Here is a 20,191-nt window from a genome sequence, read left to right on the forward strand (position 1 = left end):
TCTCCTTTTAATAACATTTCAAGTGAAAAACAAATTAAACAAAATAAATATGTTCTATTTTGTATACTAGACTTGTAAAAATGTTATAGAATATAATTCTGAATTGTAAAATTCATTTATCGAAACAATCGATATTTTGCTATACTACGTGATTGTCCCTCATTTACGTCGAACCCTTGTCCCGAATGGACGTGTTGGGCAAGTTCTCGAGCAAAAAATATTTGTGTAGTAATCCTTAATTAATACTAATAATATGTGTAGCCTAAACATATGAGAATAAGATGTACTCCTGTACACGTTTCTCTCTCCCGATTGTATGTTCAGAAGGGATAGTTAAGGGACCTACACTCAGGAGTGGGGCGCTGCTATTGGCATTAAAATCAATAGCTCAAAATTTGAAATAAAATTCAATAGTGGGGTGCATGGCATGTGTTTTTAAGGCTCAACTTCCCGTACCATAATTAAAATCTTGGTACGGAACCCAAAAAAAATACAGAAAATGTGTACACATTATGCAAATATCTATATAATATCTGATAATTTGATATGCATATGTCTAATGATCCGTTTTCATCGCCAAAAAGCATTTGTTTAACTTATTTTTATCGAAAGTCTATAACCGCTAGACCTGCCTTCCCAAAAATTTAATCAGTATTTTATCTTGTTAATACAATAAAATGTTTTTTGAAATTTTAAATCGGACGCTCCGTTCTCTTAAAAACTGAGTTACACTTTTTGCCCCGTATCTTCGGAACGGCTAGACCTGCCTTCGCCAAAAACTAATCAGCACGTCTCCTTATCAATACGATTCGAATGTTTTTTGAATTATTCAAGTCGGTTGAACCGTGTTCTCGAAATCGTCGACGAAAATACACACACACACATACATCCACTTTTTTAAGGTATGCCAAAATGTTCAGAAACCTTTGAAACCTAAGATATATAAAATTTTACAGTTTTGATTTTTTTGCGATTACTATCACATACCCCATAGCCCAGTCATTTGGTACAAAAAGGTTATTGCTGGTACAGTACTTCGGAATTCTGAAAATTGGTAACCTTATAGATTTCGAGGTGCTCATTACGAATTTCAACTTTGTCACCTCAAATTTTGACGGCAAGTCGCCGCTATATTGGAAAAATGGCGTCAAAAACTTTTTTTTTAACTTCCCGAAGGAGAAGTTTATGTTTTCATAAAAAAAATCCGATTCGCTAATTTTATGTTTTCGACGTTTCAAGCCATTCTGAATCGAATGAGACCAAATTTGGAAAAAGTATGTGTGTGTGTGCGTGTGAACAGATTTTATGCCGTAAATCGACGTTTTCTCTAAAACGGCTGGACCGATTTCAAAAATTTAAAATCCATTCGATGTATCTCGACGAGGACTATCGTTTCTGAGTTTTGTGCGGCGATCGGCCGGGCCGTTTCTTTGTAAATTGCAGAAAAGTGGAAATTTTTTCGTCCACGTTTTAGCCCGCAATTCTGAATCGAATCTGAAAATTAAAAAACCATTCGATAGATATTGGTCGGGAATCATGCTGATTAGTTTTTGGTAAAGATCGGCCGGGCCGTTTTCTTGTAATAAAGTTTTTTAAAAAAAAAATTTCGATGATTTTTATGATTTTTTTTTTGACGGTAGATACCATAGTTTTCTAGCTCATACTAAAATATTAGGGCCCTACGACAACTCGTTTAGCTTTAAAAATTCGGCAAAGTTTGCAAAAATTGGTATTGTTTTATTGACATTTGTCAAAATGAAATCTTTGATCGACGTTTTCTCAAAAACGCCTTAACCGATTTCAGAAATGTAAAAGCCATTTGTTGTATTTCATTGTGGACTATCGTTTGTCAGTTTTGTGCGACGATCTGCCAAGCCGTTTCTTTATAATTTGAAAAAAGTGTTAAACTTTTCGTCCACATTTAAGCTCATCCTACCGAACCGATTTTAAAAAATCAAAAACTGTTCGAAAGATATTAGTTGGGAATGATACTGATTAGTTTTAGGTGAAAATCTACCGAGCCGTTTTCTTGTAATTAACTGTTGAAAAAAAAATTAAGCCGATTTTTATGGATTTTTTTTTAGTGATATATACCATGGTCTTATAGAACTTACTGAAATATTACGGCCTTACGACAAATAGTTTGATTTTAAAAATTCATCAAAGATTGAGAAAATGAGTAGTTCTTTTGAGATTTGTTAAAATTAAAATTAGACTATTTACTTGGTATAATGATAGAGTACTTGATCTTGAACATAATAAACCATTAAAGTCCTGAAAACTGGTTCAATTATATAAAATTTGCTTTTAGAAAAATACTCCGAGTCAAAGTGTTCGTTCGTTTCAATTATGTGTAAAATCCACTCGGAATACTTTTAATGACTCATAATTTAATTTATTTTTTATTGATTAAGTCGATTATTCAAACATATCGGAAGTTCATGTAACTTGCCTCAAGGCTAAATACCAAACCAACTAGTTAATATCTCCTTTGTGGCTCATTCTACGATAAAAGTAGCTATGTAGGAATTAAACTAGATAAAATTTCCTACAATTCATTCGAAAACCGTTGAGAGTACGGGCACCTCAAAGTCTTTGCTGCTCCCGCCGTCATAACGGAGCTCTCCATATTTGACTTATATTGTAAATTTTTATAATTTTGTTATAATGAAAACTTTTATTGCAAAACTACTTAAAAATAATAAACAATAAGTGAATATGTAATAAATAAATTATATCATAATTGTAACATAATAACATTGACATGATGTCACTGTTGTCATCATTGTGCGGACGGCTTGTAAAATTATTTGAATGAATAAATAAATAAATAAATAACTAAGTAAATGAATAGATAAATAAATGGATAATACAATAATAAATATATACATAAATAATCGTTTTTTATCGTAGATTCATCATATCATTTCAATCATCTTGGTTAAGTATATTGTTATACGTTTGCTCGAAAAGAGTGTCTGTTTCTTCCTCTTCTTCGCTAATTTGTGTTGAAATTTGCGACGATCCAGCATTCCTGCATCGACAGGCTTTCTGGCATCCCTTTTCGCATTTGCAAAATATAAGTTTTAGCAACGCTTCGGAAGCTGGCGACTCGAGTGTTGTGAAACGAATCAGACCATTATTACTTTTTTCCATTCCCGTTGTTTAGCGTTTAATTTATTATCATACCAATGCTGAAGTCGGTGATAGGTTTGAAATGAATTTTGTCGTGTTGCCTCTGTCGGTGGTGAATATGCAATGTTAAATTTGATTTTGAATACTGATTTTCGGAAGCTTATATATCTATAGATGTTTAAACAGTTTTTTGTAGTTGTTACTCCACTATAGCTGTATAATTTGAAAAGAGAATGTTTTCCAGCTGTAGCAATGAGCTTCTGTATCAGCATTTGCATTGTTGAATATTTCGATAATTTTGTGTAAGTCGAGATTTCTCTGTAATACGTTGTTATATTTTATTTTGCCTTGACTGAAAAGTGCGGATGTCGTATCACAGCCGCTGACGGCGTGCAAAAAGAATAAGTAATCTGTGACTGTGTTAACTATGATACTGTTTTTTGAATAGATTTGATGCAACTTTTTTCCTTTTTCTGGTTTTACTATATATATGGAATCAATTGTCGTCGCTAAGTTTATTGATGTATTAACTATTAATGCATCCGCATCTTTCGTGGCTTGTTTGACCATAAAGTTTTCAGCTTCATTTTTTCTCTTCGGCACTTCTTGTTTATATCGTGCGCCAGGAACTTATTTTGTGGCACAGTTGGAATCATTGTCTCATCAAAAATTATATCTACTAAAGCAGTTTTTCTTGATCGTCAGATTCGCCCTGCATATTCGGTACTACGATTGACATCTTCCTTGTTCCGGATATGCATCAAATATGACAATAGCATTGGATGTATAATTCGATCGAACGAACGTATTTTTTGCAAATTGATGATGGTTTAATAGGTATCCACGGTCGCTGATATACATTGTGTCTCCAAAATTTATATCTTCGGAATGAAATTCCTTATAGATTTAACGCACTTGCGAATACCTTTGCCATTGCAAAGTTGGTACGAATGAAAGTTTTCAAGTTCTTTTTCAGATATTTTTGCAAAACATATTCTTTGGAGAATCAACAATGGATTAATCGGGGCAATAACTTTTTTTATTTGAATACCTGCAGTCATAACACCAAGTGATTTTGATCTGTCATTTCGTTTGAATTTTACGGTACAGAAATCGCTGCCGATGATCTTAGAAATGCTAGAAAAGTGTTCAATTCAATCAGCAGAAAAACAGAAAAGTATTTAAATTATTTCATTTTTAGATCTCATTTGCTTAATTCAACACTAAAAATATTTATTTATATCAAATAGCAGTCAAATATGACGGCGAGAGCAGCAAAGACTTTGAATTAATTTAAATAATTAATTAAATATATTTTTTAATCTGTTTTATCCAATTTTTTACAATTGTTGTCTTAGAGTGTATTTTCTGCACACGCATTTTTTACGTTTTTGGCTCATTTTGTTCGCTCTATCATCCTTCTAAAATATGATCTGAAATATTTTCTTTTAGGAAATCTGCTTTGTACTTTTACTTAGTTTCTTTTCTGAATTCTTGTTGGAACTATACGGCAAGTTAATTGGAATAGAAAATTCCTGCCTTGTACATCATCTTCTTGCAATTTTTTGATGTGAAAACAATGGATTTATCCTGAATAAATACAAAATAATGTAAATTCTTGATTAATTCTCTCTAAATTTCATATTTTACCGAATGATTTCTGACTACTTTATGAATGACATCTACACCAAACACGACGCTAATTCTAATTGAATTGACTCCCGTATTAGTGTAATTTGTTCAACATATGTGTATGTAAGTGAAAATTAAAATCTTCTTTCTTAGCTTCCAAAACTGTAAATATTATTTGAGTCCTTGATTTTTAGTTCTACCAGTATTTGTAGCTGTTATATTGCTTCAATTGTACCTACCATCACAGTTTTTCTTTACTAAAAGTTTAGCTATAAGTAGGATGGTAAAAACGTTTGAATTTTTTACATCGTACTAGCGATTTTGATAATACGGTTTCATTGGTTATAAATCTTCAAAGAAATTCTCAGTTTTCTACGTATACTGGATGGTTATCAAAATTTTATACCCCATTTGTGCGATTTGCTGGGCATAATTATATTTACATCATATATTGAAAAGTTACTAAAATTTTGTACTATAATTTCCTGAATATTATTGAACATGTGTTGAATAATTTTACACCTTACCTTTATTGAAAATATATGTTTGCCGATAGTAATACGTGATCTTTTACAACACTTTTGATTGCTGTCAATGTAGTTGAACCAACCTTTGGATTCAAAACAAAACCTATCAATTTGTTGTTTGGATTCCTTCGTAAAAATCTGTCTACACATAGGCATTGAGCAAAAATGAAAAAAAAACCTTTTTATACCGTAGAAGTGCAATATTTATACGCCTTGCCTCCTATGCGCAGCATGCATACAGAATTGAAAAAAATGCATATAAATTTGCAGAAGGCAGAAGTTTTTACTAGTCTAAATTCTTCTAAATTTACATTTTCTTATAGGTTCGATCATATTCTTAACAATTACTACAACAAATGCCGTCCGAACATCGTTTTTCGTACTACCGGTCAAATGACCGGTCGCGGTAGGTAAGACAGTATACAATTTTTTTTCCAAAAATGAAAATTGAAAAAACAAATTAACAATAAAATACGTATCATACTCATATATTAGGAAAAGTCATGAAGTTTGATGACGATTCAATTACGTTTGATATAAAAAATACTAATCGAAAAATCAAAAACGGTCATTTGACTGGTCCCGGTAGGAATAGTGTTAAAAAAAACTTTTTTAAGGCCATTTTTTCGATATGGCGGCGACTTGCCGCAAAAATTTTAGGCGGCAAAGTTGAAATTCGGCAAGAGCACCTATTTATAAAATTACCAAATTTCAGAACTCCCGGAGTACTGTATCGGCAAAACGACCAAATGACTGGACTACTACGGGAAGTTAAATATTGTAACATTATCTAATATTTATAAGAATTGTATAAAACTGAATTGCAAAGTTGAAATTATTTGTTTAAAGTATATTAGAACTTTAGTCAGAATTAAAATTAAAATCTGAATTATTTTCAATATATAGAAAAAAATTTTTTGAAAAAAAAATTGAAAAAAAAAATTAAAACATTTTTTTTCAAAAGCAATTATTTTGTTGAAACAAGCAGGAAGTTCTTTGAGTCATTAAAATCGGACGCTTAGTTCTCTCAAAAACTGCCATTTTTGCACATGTAGCTCTGTATCTTTGAAATTGTTGGGCCTCCTTTTGCCAAAAACTAATCACCTCCTTTCCCAATCATTACAAATTGAATGTTTTTTAGATCATTCAAATCGGTTAATCCGTGCGGCCGAAAACGTGGACGAAAAAATGTGGACATACAAAACACACATACATACACATCCATTTTTTCTGAGGTATACCAAAATGTTCAGAAACCTTTAAAACGTCCAGAAATGCAAAAAATTTAATTTTCGATTTTCGGTTCATTACTATAACTACCCGGAAAGTTAATAATTGGCTAAATGTGGCATTACAATCGTGTTATGTTTTTTAATAATACAATGATATCAAAAACTAGTGATGTATGGCATCTTGCCTTAAAACAAATTGCGGAAACTTACCGTACCATAACGAAATGTATGCCAAAATGTTCATTGCATCTTCTGTCATTCTTAACTCTTGTTTTCCAATAATCATCCCATGAAAAATTTGACATTCTTAAACAATTTTTTTTCTTTCGAGTATATTCAGATCCGTGTAAAGTGGTAATCTAATTTCAAACAGCTGCAAAAGGAGCTTATACTTTATTTCTTACATAAATTTTCACAACTGGTCTTTTTTCTTAAAGTGTAATATAATTAGACTTATCTGACAATGCACTACGTGGTATATATGTCCTGTATCTGAATTTGAAGCTGTACTATTTTTATTGTTTCGAGGGCTATGTATTTGAAAGCAATTTTTAATGAAATCTCAAGAGCTATGTATTTGAAAGCAATTCTTAATGAAATTTATTAACAGAATCAAATAGAAAATTCACAGTTTCTCATCTGACACAAAAACAACACTTACGATTCTTAGTATCCAACGTAAAAATTTGACATCATTTTTCATTGGCTTACTAGCGCTAAATTTGCGACGACAATAGGACCCATATCTAACCTTTGTGAATGCCGATTTTGTAATGAGAGATGTGTAGTAATCCATGATCAATACTTATTTTTAACTTCCCGAAGGGGAAGTTTATGTTTACATAAAAAAATCGATATGCTAATTTTCTGTTTTTTCGACGTTTCAAGCCAATCTGAATCGAATTAAACCAAATTTGGAAATGTATGTGTGTATGTGCGTGTGTATGTGAACAGATTTTTTGCCGTAAATCGACGTTTTCTCAAAAACGTCTGAACCGATTTCAACCATTTAAAGCCATTGGATGTATCTCAATGACAACCATCGTTTGTCAGATTTGGGCGTCGATTAGCAGAGCCATTTCTCTGTAAATCACGGTAAAATGAAAAAAATTTCGTCCACGTTTTAGCCCGAAATTCTCAATCGATTTTAAAAATTCAAAAACCGTTCGAATGATATTGCTTGGGAAAGATGCTGATTAGTTTTTGGTAAAAATTCGCTGGCAGTTTGTTATAATTAATTGTTGAAAAACAATTTTTCGACGATGGTCATGATTTTTTTTTGATAGATATCATGGTCTTCTAGAACATAATAAAATACTAATTACGGCCCTACGACAAGTCGTTTAACTTTGAAAATTCGTCAAAGTTTGAAAAAATTAGTCGCGCTTTTTTGTCGTTTGTTAAAACTATTCCTTTAATCGACGTTTTCTCTAAAACGTTTGAACTGATTTCAAAAATTTAAAAGCCATTTGATTTATCTAGATGAGGATTATCACTTCTCAGTTTTGTGCGACGATCGGTCGTTTCTTTGTAATTGGGAAAAGACGGGAAAATTACCACAACGAAGCAACAACTATCACGAAAAAGGTAACCTTGGAAGACTACCGGTGACCACAAAAAATTATTATTGCACTCTGCAGTGCGCGTCTTCTAGTGTTGAACCAGTGGAAAAGCCAATTAATTTTTATAAAATTTGTCTACGGTATTGACGACATTAAGCCTCTTAACAAATTATTAAATTACACGCCAAGGACAAATATTATAACAAAACAAATGTACTGCAGCAAGCAGAAATAATCACAAAGGGGCACAGATGTATAACACCATACTAAAATTATCGAAAGAAAGGGGAATTGAAGTATATGCATATCAAACAAATTCGCAGCGATCGTTCAAAGTAGTAATGAAAAAATTATATCAGAGCACTGATATAGACTTGCTAATACAAGAAATAAGTGAAGAAGGTCACAATGTTTTAAGAATTTACAACTTAAAACATAGATATCCATTAAATATTTTTTTGTTATTTGTAGTGGAATTTGAATAGCAGAAAAATAACGAAGATATTTACTTTATTGACTTTCTTTACAGAACTAAGGTATCTATAGAAGCAAACGGACATGTTTCGTAATATACAAGATGGCAGAATTTAGGGCACACAAAGAACTACTGTATACGCGCTGCGCGTTATGTAAAATGCGCTGGTGAACACTTAACTAAACACTGTTTTTGAAAAGAACTTGTAACCACAAATCTAAAATGCGTAGTTTATGGAGGAAATCACCCCGCAAGCTATGAAGGATGTGCAATTTATCAACAAGAAAATCTTACCGAAATAATATCAGTTGCGCGCTCCTTCGTGTGTGCTAACGCATTTTTCTCAGAAATAGCATGAAACTCATAGAAAATACATAATAATATTACATGTCATCAGGATAATCCAGAACAACCTACAAACTAACAACAACCCAATTAACAAAATGACATACAAAATGAAACATGATGAAAACGTTAATTGACCAAATGTGGTCTATGCTCAATCACATCACAAATCTTTTATTGAATAAAAAATAATGGCTTTTAATTATAAATTGTGCACATGGAACGCCAACGGTCTAGCTTAACTTCACCGAGTGCTCAAACAATTTCTTCTAAGCAATGACATTGATATAATTTCAGGAGGAGAAGTTATTTTAATATACCATTCTATACAGCACCAGACAACCCGATGATAGGGCACACGGAGGATCAGTAATTTTAATAAAATGTAATTTAATGAATATGAATATGCATATGCATATGGATATGAATATGAATATGAATATGCATATGGATATGAATATGAATATGAATATGAATATGAATATGCATATCATATGGATATGAATATGAATATGAATATGAATATGAATATGAATATAAATATGAATATGAATATGAATATGAATATGAATATGAATATGAATATGAATATGAATATGAATATGAATATGAATATGAATATGAATATGAATTTGAATATGAATATGAATATGAATATGAATATGAATATGGATATGAATATGGATATGAATATGCATATGAATATGAATATGAATATGAATATGAATATGCATATGGATATGAATATGAATATGAATATGAATATGAATATGAATATGAATATGAATATGGATATGAATATGCATATGAATATGAATATGAATATGCATATGGATATGAATATGAATATGAATATGAATATGAATATGCATATGGATATGAATATGAATCTGAATATGAATATGCATATGGATATGAATATGAATATGAATATGAATATGAATATGAATATGAATATGCATATGGATATGGATATGAATATGAATATGAATATGAATATGAATATGAATATGAATATGAATATGAATATGAATATGAATATGAATATGAATATGAATATGAATATGAATATGAATATGAATATCAATATCAATATGAATATCAATATCAATATCAATATGAATATCAATATGAATATCAATATGAATATCAATATGAATATGAATATGAATATCAATATGAATATGAATATGAATATCCTATACTAATACTTATACCGTTCAGTTAAAAATAATCATTATTGTTCTTCGAGTTAATATTTACACCAATATGTGAGTGATGTTAAATGTAGTACTGTTTCAAATAAAATGATTATTCTCAATTCTCACAGTTAACACTTCAATTATCCCTTTAACAAATATTAAAATATGTTCAATAAAATTATATATTAAAAATTATACACTGCGATTTATAGAACTAATTTATTTCCAATAGCTCAATTTATTTTATTGAATTTAAGGATTATACAATATTTTCAGACATACATGTAGATGTGGATGTTTAAATGAATGATTTTTTTGTTTATTCACGGCTAAAACATTGATTTTCCAAATTTATCACACTAAAAATGATCGTCTGCCTTTGTGATTCATGGTCATAGCATAAGATACACGTGTTGAAAATTGAAATCTTTTAAAAAGTACAACAAATTCAGAAAGAATTAATATAAAGAAGCCATATCACCTTTTATTTTTCTACCCAAAATAATTGCTTCAATAATGTTGCCTATAATTTTTATAATTTCGTACCATATTTTAACTGGCTTTTAGTAATTTTAATATCTAAATTACATTTTTTTCTCCAATAAATCAATATACATTATTGCTTAAGTTTATATTTGAAGTGAATTAATTTGTTAAATCCTGTTCACATATGCTCTATTCAACTTACGATCAACAAAATTATTGCTCTGTAAATTTTTATACTGTGCTCCAATTTACTTGATATTTTAGAAATAGGCTAATATTTATCTTAAGTTCAGAAGTGAAATCAATTTGCACTCCATCACCATCCACCGCATTAATTGGATTATTACTCTTTAAATTCTGATTTCATCAGAATTTGTAATACACTATTTTAAAGGTGATTAAATAAGTTACAACTTTCTCTATCATAAATTTTACCGTAACTTCTCTTATTGTGAAACGGCGAAGAGTTATAGGGCTCGAAAGACCTCTGGTTGGACAGGCACGCACTCCTTAATTAATACCTCTATCAATATTTGTGTAATGGAAAATTAATAAACAACAATAATTAGTCAGAAAAATACCTCGAATTTTCATATATATATACTTTTATACGTATTTTTTTCAGAGATATTATAATGAGAAATTGGATGTATTTTTTAATGTTTTTTTTTATGAAATCATGAGTTTTTTGAAAATCGTTTGTATTGAAGTTGTGGTATTTTCTAGAATCAGTCAAGATCTCTTAAACCAAGTTAGTTAGTTCTAGATGGAATACGATTATTTTTAAATTTGGTGAAAATGGCACTGAAAAACTATTTGATTTAAATGAAAAAATATTATATGCGTCTTTTATATGCATGATAGTCTACTCATTTTACATGCAGAAGTACTCATTTTAAAACTTATTTTGAGCACTATAAAATCGCATTTTCATATCTAGCCTAATAATGTTCCTAAAACACTATAATACAGCAATTTATTAAGATTTTAATTGATATAATTTTGTTCATTACATGATTTTCGTTAAAATGTATATTTTTAAAGATATTAGCAAAAAATGATGAAAAACGCAAAAAAGAAACAAATTTTCAGTAGCGAGTAACTTGAAAAGTATTTGCTTTTTTGAAAAACATTATTAAACATTTTTCTTTTATAATTAGTTCTTTTATCGATACCCAACGTTATTTTGAAAAAAGTAAAATTACACCACTGAAAAGAAATGTCATCCACCCGAGAAGTGGTAAAGATGTCTAAATTGTTTTTACTTCTGAAGAGTAAGATGAACCTAGTTCCAAAATTCCAAACGAAATGGAAAACAGTAAAAAAAGTTCAGACCGAAAGCGCTCCATTGAGTAAATATTCCGTACCCAATGATAAACATATGAATTTTTGACACAATGAAACTTCTAAATAATTTTTTATTAATTAATAATGTAGACATTACATTTTCCTTATTCATAATCATGAATTTATTATATTTTAATATTGCCTTAGCCTATAAGTGAATAGAAATGTTTGGCAAATGACAGTCTTCAATTGTTTTTAAGTCAAACCAAGCTTCAAATATTTTCAAGGGCAAACAATGATAAGCGGTTTTTTGTATTTTTTTCCATTTATTTCTACAATCTAACTATATTTCCATGAATCAAAACATTCTAGAAAATTTCCCGAACAAACTTCAGGAAGATTCACGAAAATCCGAATTATACTTTAGGAGGATTAATGAAACTTACATTGTTACAGAAGAATTTTATATATAAGATATATATATATATATATATATATATATATATATATACATTTATACAAACACAAACAAATATACCACATGAAAAATTATGTGAAATAGTTTCATAGTATTCGAATCTCTGCAGCCAGAGATTTGCAAATAAGTGCTAAGTTGTGGGCCATTTTTGTTTGAGTCTTTTTATTGGCGGTGCATTGAACAAAGATGTAACTTCGAGCGAAACTCTAATTTTAATACGTGAGTATTTTTCCTGTTATTAATAACATCTTGAACAAATGGAACTTAGAGATCGTAATGAATTATATAATTTAAGACATACCAAGGAACGTCTGTTATTGTCCTAAGTGTTTTTACTGGATTCTTTGAATCCTTGCAATGTTAGATTTCGAAGCGCTGCCCCATATTTCAGCTCCGTATGTCCAGATCGGTATGTCTTATAAATAAGTATTTTGTTTTCCATAGACAATTTTGACTTTCTCCCAATAAGCCAATTAAGCTCTTGGGATTTCAATCTAATTTGTTGAATTTTATAGTTTATATGTGTTCTCTAAGTCAAACGTCTATCTAGATGAATTCAGACTGAGGTAGCTGTTCATTGTTGAAATATACGTTGGGCATGTATCTTTTCTCAGAGTGAAGCATATGCGCTGAGATTTAGATTAGTTTATTTTAATTTTCTATGCATTTGTTCAATCTTCAATAATATTGAAGATGATAATTGAGGTGGGATTGCAATTTATGTGAAGCTCTAATTGGAAATTTATCGACAGCTAGGATGGCAATATGTCGGCGAAAGTTGCTATTGTCAAGTTAAGTCCAGTCGGAAAATCGTGTGTATACAATAAATAAAGAAAAGGGCCTAGCACGCTGCCTTTACAAGCTTTCATAATATTAGGTTGGGTTAATGACATTTCTACTCTGATTTTAAATTATCTATTGTTCAAATAAGATTCAAAAAATTTAGCATATGCAGCCCTTCGTGCCACACCTTGTCGAAGGCTTGATTTACGTCAAGGAATGCTGCGGAGCAATATTCTTTAGATTAATATGCTTTGTTGACAGTGTCGACTATTTTATGGCACTGCTGGATTGTTGTGTGTCCTTTGCGGAACTCGAATTGATGTTCAGGAATGATATTATTAACTGCAAGAATGTCTTCCAATATCAATCTCTCAAGTACTTTAGATAAATTGGGTAAAAGACTGTAAGAACTTAGTGATTTTAAATGTTTACCCATTTTTGGAACCATTTTAATAACAGCAGTTTTGAAAGCTGATGGCCAATAACTGAGTCTGATGATAGAATTAAAAATATATGCTATAAGAATATATCCCTTTTTGGTAAGTTTTTTAAAAAAAATTTAAGAAATTTGATCAATTCCGGGCGACTTTTTGTTTTTTAAGTCCTGAATAGACCTATTTAAGACCTTTAGACTCTTTTGAAAGTGAAGAATTTAGTAGAAAAGTTCTGGGTGCTTATAGATTCATCTGCGGACTATTGCAAAGGAATATTAGGATTAGATATGTTAGGCGAAAAAACAGAGCACAAATAATTTGAGAAATGGTCGGCTTTTTTATATTCACTTCTTGCCCGTGATTTATCATTATTATTAGGTAAGTTTGAAACTGTCGGTTTTTTCTTGTATGGCCTCCAGACTGAATTGTCGAATCTGTTAAGATTTTTTACGAAGTTATTAAAATTACCTTTATTACATTCTCTATTTTTTTGTTTTAGAGTATTGCTTATACTATTATATGTTCTCTTATCTGAAAAATGTAATTTTTGCCATACCGTTCTAGCCACGCATTTCTCATAATTTAATCTTCTTATTTCCAAGGTAGTTGAAGATACTTTTCAGGTTTTAATGTGATCAGGGGTAGATAATTTAGCTGAGTGTTGTAAAGTTTCTACTAGATTATTCAAAGCTTTCTCTATGTCAGTAGGAGATTTAAGTCTAGTGTTTAAATTAATTTTATCATTTATACTATGCCGAAATAAGTTCCAGTTGGTACTATTGTTGTGTAACACAGGAAATTCAGTTTTAGATATATAGGTAGAATTTATCGAAGCTAGTACTGGAGAGTGATCTAAAGCTAAGTCATAGTTAGGCCCGACTTCAACGTATGTTTCACTAATTCCGGAAAAAATAAAGAAGTTTAATAGATCTGGTATACGTGCTGGATCGCTAGGCCAGTAAGTAGGTGAACCTGTAGAAACTACATTAAAATTATTCTGTTGGATGATATTGTTTGATACTTTGCCTTCATAATTCACCAGTCGAGAGCCCCAATAAAAATGTTTGCAATTGAAGTCACCACCGATAAAACATTCAGGTCCAAGAGTTTCAAAAAATGTTTGGAACTGTTCGTTTCGAATGCTATGTCTTGGTGGGCAGTAAACTGCATATATTGTTAGATCATAAGAAATTTTTTTTTACTTTTATTAAAGTAGCTTGAATGTAGATTTCACTAAAATTTGTCATCGGATAATGTGAGATGTTAGGCTTAACAATAATTGCCTTGATTACTGTCTTCGTTATGATTCATAGATTGTTCTTGACTAACCGCCTGTGAATAGCTCAAATGTTGAGAAAAAGAAGGTTTGTTTACCTGAGATAAGCTACGTTCATGCTTGTGCAGAGCTGAACTGGGATTAGAATTAAATTCAGTTACGGTATAAAATTTATTGTTTTTATTAACAAGACTTTGATAGTATTCACATTTATAGTAATTGGTGTTATGGGGTCCCCACAAAAATAGCCCGTACCCGGAGCTTCTTGAGTTTTAGTGCAGAGTTTATATATATGGGGTTCACCCATCTTAGACAACAACAGGCCGGTTACAATACGACTTGGAGTATTCATACATTTAACATCTTGCACATTGTATAATTTTGGAAAGCTTTAATGGATTCTCAAAATGTATAATTTGATTGAATATTTTGTTTACCTTGCATATTGCTGAATTGTTGTTAGATGGCTCTAAGTCCAAATAAAACATATTGAGTGGTTCTTTGCTCTTTTGGTGAATAACATTTTTTTTGTACTATGTGTCCATTTTTTTCAATTTCGGACTTGATATCTGCGATATTGGTAGTATAATGAATATACTTCAGTACGACTCTGTACGCTCGTTCTGATTTTATCTGATATGTATGAAAGACTACCCTAGTTTCACGTAAGTAGTGTATTAATTTTCTATAAAAGTCGCTATGTACCACATTAATTTTGACACTGTTATCCGCCATTGTTTCTGACGAAAACTGGATGGAAATTAAAATTGAAATTTTGTGTCTTTTGTTGTCTTTTCTTATTCGAATGTTAAAGAAATTGTCATTCTGATTTATAGATGTTCCATTAGTATTCAAGGCGCTAAATCTATTTGTTGTTTTGATATTCTTATTAATAATTTTGCCCGTTCTTCTTCTTCTTTTAAAGCCATGATGAACTTCCTGCCAGGGATTAGGGTTGGAGTCTAATGTAGAAGAGAAGTCCATAGCCGATGTGGATGGAGTTGAGTCCATTGCCGATGTTGATTGAATTGCGTTCATAAACGAAGTTGATTGAACTGTTAAGTCGATAATTGCTGACGCATTGCACCTAATAATGTTGTTCCAATTATTTTGAACAAAAACTGAATTCGTAGTTGATTCGTCACATAGTATTTGATTGGTTCGAACCAATGGCGGAATTAAAGATTTACTCCCTACAGAAGGGAGTATTAGAAACAAAAAAATTTAAATTAAATGTCTGCTGTATTACTTTTTTAGAAAAATAATACTTCACAGTATATAATAAACGATAGGCCTTCACTCGACAAGAGCTCGACCGAGAGTTTCTAAGTTATAAGTGATATAATATGTAGTCACATCTCTTACTAACATACTTAAGTGTTTTAGCAATAAGTACGTTGCGATATCAAACATGAGTGATAAAATTAACTATGTACGGTTATAATAATCTATTTAAAAATATTTATAGTTTTAATTATTAATCAAAAATTTTATTATTATTGATTATTTTATTAATTATTATTATTGATTATTGATTGTTTGGTTAACTCGAATATTTAATTACGATACGAGAAGTTCTAGCTATTTTCTTCATTACCGGCAAACTTATTTGCTGTAAGAATGGAAAGGGCTGACCCAGAGTCAATTGGAAAATGCAAAGTAGAACGTCTGTATTTTATGTTTAGACGGAGCTCTGAATTGATTGAATTAAGGTAAACGTACCATATTACGGGATGTTAAGGAACGTTTGACTTTAAAGACGAATTTTAGAGAAAATAGGAAAGTGGACGAACTAAATCTGTTATATTTTATTAATTAGACTTTTAAGATTATTATAAAACAAGATTTTTCGTCGTAGAACGTCATTTATAGAAATAATCGGCATTTTGCTGAACCACGCGTTTGTCCCTAATTCCGTGATAAAATTCGGCTCGTGAATATAATGCCGGGAGTCGTTGTACGTTATTCCGTGATAGCGCACGATGCTTACATTTTTGATCGTATTGCCTTGATAAATATAGTTATAAAAAAGGGTTATAAAAAGTGCTGTTAATTATGAAATAATACTTTGATATGATTTTAAACATTTATTTAGTTTTATAAAAGTCATAAAATTATAAGAAGTTAAAAAACTTCTAAAATAAAAATAAAATAAAAGCTGGTATTATTATAGTAATAGCAGTATAATTATCATTATCAATACTGTTTCGGTAAATCAAATAAATGAAACAATAAAGGAATAATTTTTAACGGCAATTAAACAAAAATATAAACTTAAAATAAATATAAAATTTAAACTCAAAGTAAAAAAATTAAACTTGTAATAAAAGTTACAATTCTGTCAACAAACATAAATCTTTAAAGACTTTACAATAATCTTTAAAGACTTTCAAGTTAACAATAACTACTAGCTCAAATTATGTTTGATTGGGAATTTTGTATGTTTTAGAAGCTTTAAAATACATTTAATATAATATGGCAAATTTCTTTTAAAGCCTTTTTTCAGGGTTTTGGGTGAATATTGGAGCCATCGTTCTTTGAAAAACTAAAAGTCCGATTTGAAATCATACCCAAATAAATTTATTGATCTTGAATATAATTTTTGATAATATTTAATAAATTGTATTAGACTATTAGAAAGTTACTGCATTTAAGAGTAGCCTCGACATCTTATTCGAGTAATTGCAATTCATATTAATTTAATCATTTACGATGTTATAATTTATCACATAGGCTAATAGAAACTTTGTCTTCTGATTGTCTATTAAATAATAAATAAAAAAAAAAAAAAAAAAAAAAAAATTACGATGTATGTTTGTTTTAATAATATGCAGGTTATATAATGGTTATATTCCAAAAGCTTAATCGGATTAAAACTATCGTGTTAACAGGAATGTCCCTAGATCTCTGCATACATACATACATACCAGCGCCCTATAAGTACCGTGCGCTATATGGGGTATACCTGTATTTTTATTCAATTTATATATTAGAAATAATTGATCATAGATGAAAAGGTAGAAATAAATGATACTCTCATTACTACAATATTCTAGGTATATTGGAACAATGCAAATGAGTGAAAAAAATCATGTACTTTCTTACTGAAGAGTAGTCATTTCAAACTCAATTATTAGGGTTAAAAACTAAAAAAAACATATACCGTAATTACGTTACAGTATTCTGTAGTCATTAACAAACTTAATAACACCAGAAACACCGCCGAATTTAAGCACAGTTGAAAATAAAAGATGAAACTATTTCAAGTCTGCTTTTCGTAATTGCGGGATACTCACGGAATTAGGTTCACTGGTTCAGTTGTGTGAACCTAATTACGGGAGTCATGAAATTGATAATTTCTTGATAAATATATGCTCGATTTAACTATAAAACTAATCTCTTATTATTACTGATCAAAAATTTCACACATTTGAATCGATTAAGCTTATCGGAATCACATAAAAACCTTAAGCAATGGAACCGTCACATAACCTAACTCGCTAACAAGCCAGTACGAAATGGCGATCGGGTTACGACCGATGCTTTCAAAAGCTTTTTACGGCTTAAAAACTAATATTTGAATTCGAAAATCGTACTATTTTATTAGGATTCAAATTATAATTGATGTGCTCTTGAATAAAATTATTATTTATTGACCGTTTTCTTATTTTGCGATCAAAATGAAAAACTCCCGCAATAATGTACTATCCCGGAATAGTGTACGTTTACCTGTAATGCTTACATTATCTTTTGCTCCATCAAGTAATGGCAAAACTAGATTTTTCGGTCAAAATTTGATTCTAGGAGGTAAGGCTCAATACAACTCGTAGCGTCAAAAACTATATGAGCAATGTATATCATGTTTGTGTTTTTGATCATATGTTATTCTACTCAAGCAATATTTATAATCTAACTACTTATACCTAAACCTCTATAATATATTATGAATGAAAAATCTTTATTTTGCAGAGCCCTGATGATGTTCAAGTATTGTTGGATATGTGCTTGCATATACTGGATGATGACTGTTCTTCTGAATTTGATAATGATTATTTAGTAATATCCGATAAGAACCCTGCTATCGGTAGTGACTCGAAGTACGGAAGCTGTGCTCCTGATACGGATAGTTTACAAAGACATTCAAATATTAGTCCTTTTCCTATAATTCACTGTTCAGCTGGAATTGGACGCACAGGTTGCTTGGTTGCTGTGTTAAATGGTGTAAAACAACTGCGTGATACTCAGAAAGTCGATGTGTTGGGAATTGTTAGTGCAATGAGACTATCTCGTGGTGGTATGGTACAAAATTCTGAACAATATGAGCTTGTTCATAGAGCACTTTGTGCATATGAACAAAGAATTAGTCAAGATGAAGATAAATTCAAATAAAATATTATATAATATGTTGTAGATAAAAGTTAGCAGAAATAGTATTCATAGTTCTAATATTGTTTTAGTAACAACGATTAGAAATTCCATAATATTATTGTCAAACTTATATGGTTACAATGTGTTAATGTGTTATAAGTTGAACATTATAATGTATGATATGTTCTTGCCGTATTGAAATTTGCTGTATTGTTATATAAATTTAAATAAATGTATGTTTTTTTACTTATATGTTTAATGTAGATACTATCTAGGCAAACGTGTACAAAACTGGTGTTTTCTTGTATTGCAATCAGAATTTCTGTCTTCTTTCTCCTTTTAATAACATTTCAAGTGAAAAACAAATTAAACAAAATAAATATGTTCTATTTTGTATACTAGACTTGTAAAAATGTTATAGAATATAATTCTGAATTGTAAAATTTCATTTATCGAAACAATCGATATTTTGCTATACTACGTGATTGTCCCTCATTTTACGTCGAACCCTTGTCCCGAATGGACGTGTTGGGCAAGTTCTCGAGCAAATAATATATTGTGTAGTAATCCTTAATTAATACTAATAATATGTGTAGCCTAAACAATATGAGAATGAGATGTACTCCAGTACACGTTTCTCTCTCCCGATTTGTATGTTCAGAAGGGATAGTTAAGGGACCTACACTCAGGAGTGGGGCGCTGCTATTGGCATTAAAATCAATAGCTCAAAATTTGAAATAAAATTTAATTAGTGGGGTGCATGGCATTGTGTTTTAAGGCTCAACTTCCCGTACCATAATTAAAAATCTTGGTACGGAACCCAAAAAAAAATACAGAAAATGTGTACATATTATGCAAATATCTATATAATATCTGATAATTTGATATGCATATGTCTAATGATCCGTTTTCATCGCCAAAAAGCATTTGTTTAACTTATTTTTATCGAAAGTCTATAACCGCTAGACC

The 20,191-nt window shown here is 30.3% G+C and overlaps 1 protein-coding gene across 1 annotated transcript in view; it reads left to right on the forward strand.

Annotated features, from left to right (window-relative positions):
- LOC113370517 overlaps window positions 1–19,270 on the forward strand; it is a gene marked incomplete in the record, with an annotated part of 302,645 nt that extends 283,375 nt beyond the window's left edge. The window contains 1 exon segment of the mRNA XM_026611191.1: window positions 18,824–19,270. Within this exon segment, the coding sequence (XP_026466976.1) occupies window positions 18,824–19,243 (420 nt within the window).
- Window positions 19,271–20,191: the final 921 nt, after the last annotated feature.

The sequence above is a fragment of the Ctenocephalides felis genome, unplaced genomic scaffold (genome assembly GCF_003426905.1).
Source record: "Ctenocephalides felis isolate EL2017-DRISC unplaced genomic scaffold, ASM342690v1 CF-g0.4_SCAFFOLD_01492, whole genome shotgun sequence".
Taxonomy (NCBI): Eukaryota; Metazoa; Arthropoda; class Insecta; order Siphonaptera; family Pulicidae; genus Ctenocephalides; species Ctenocephalides felis.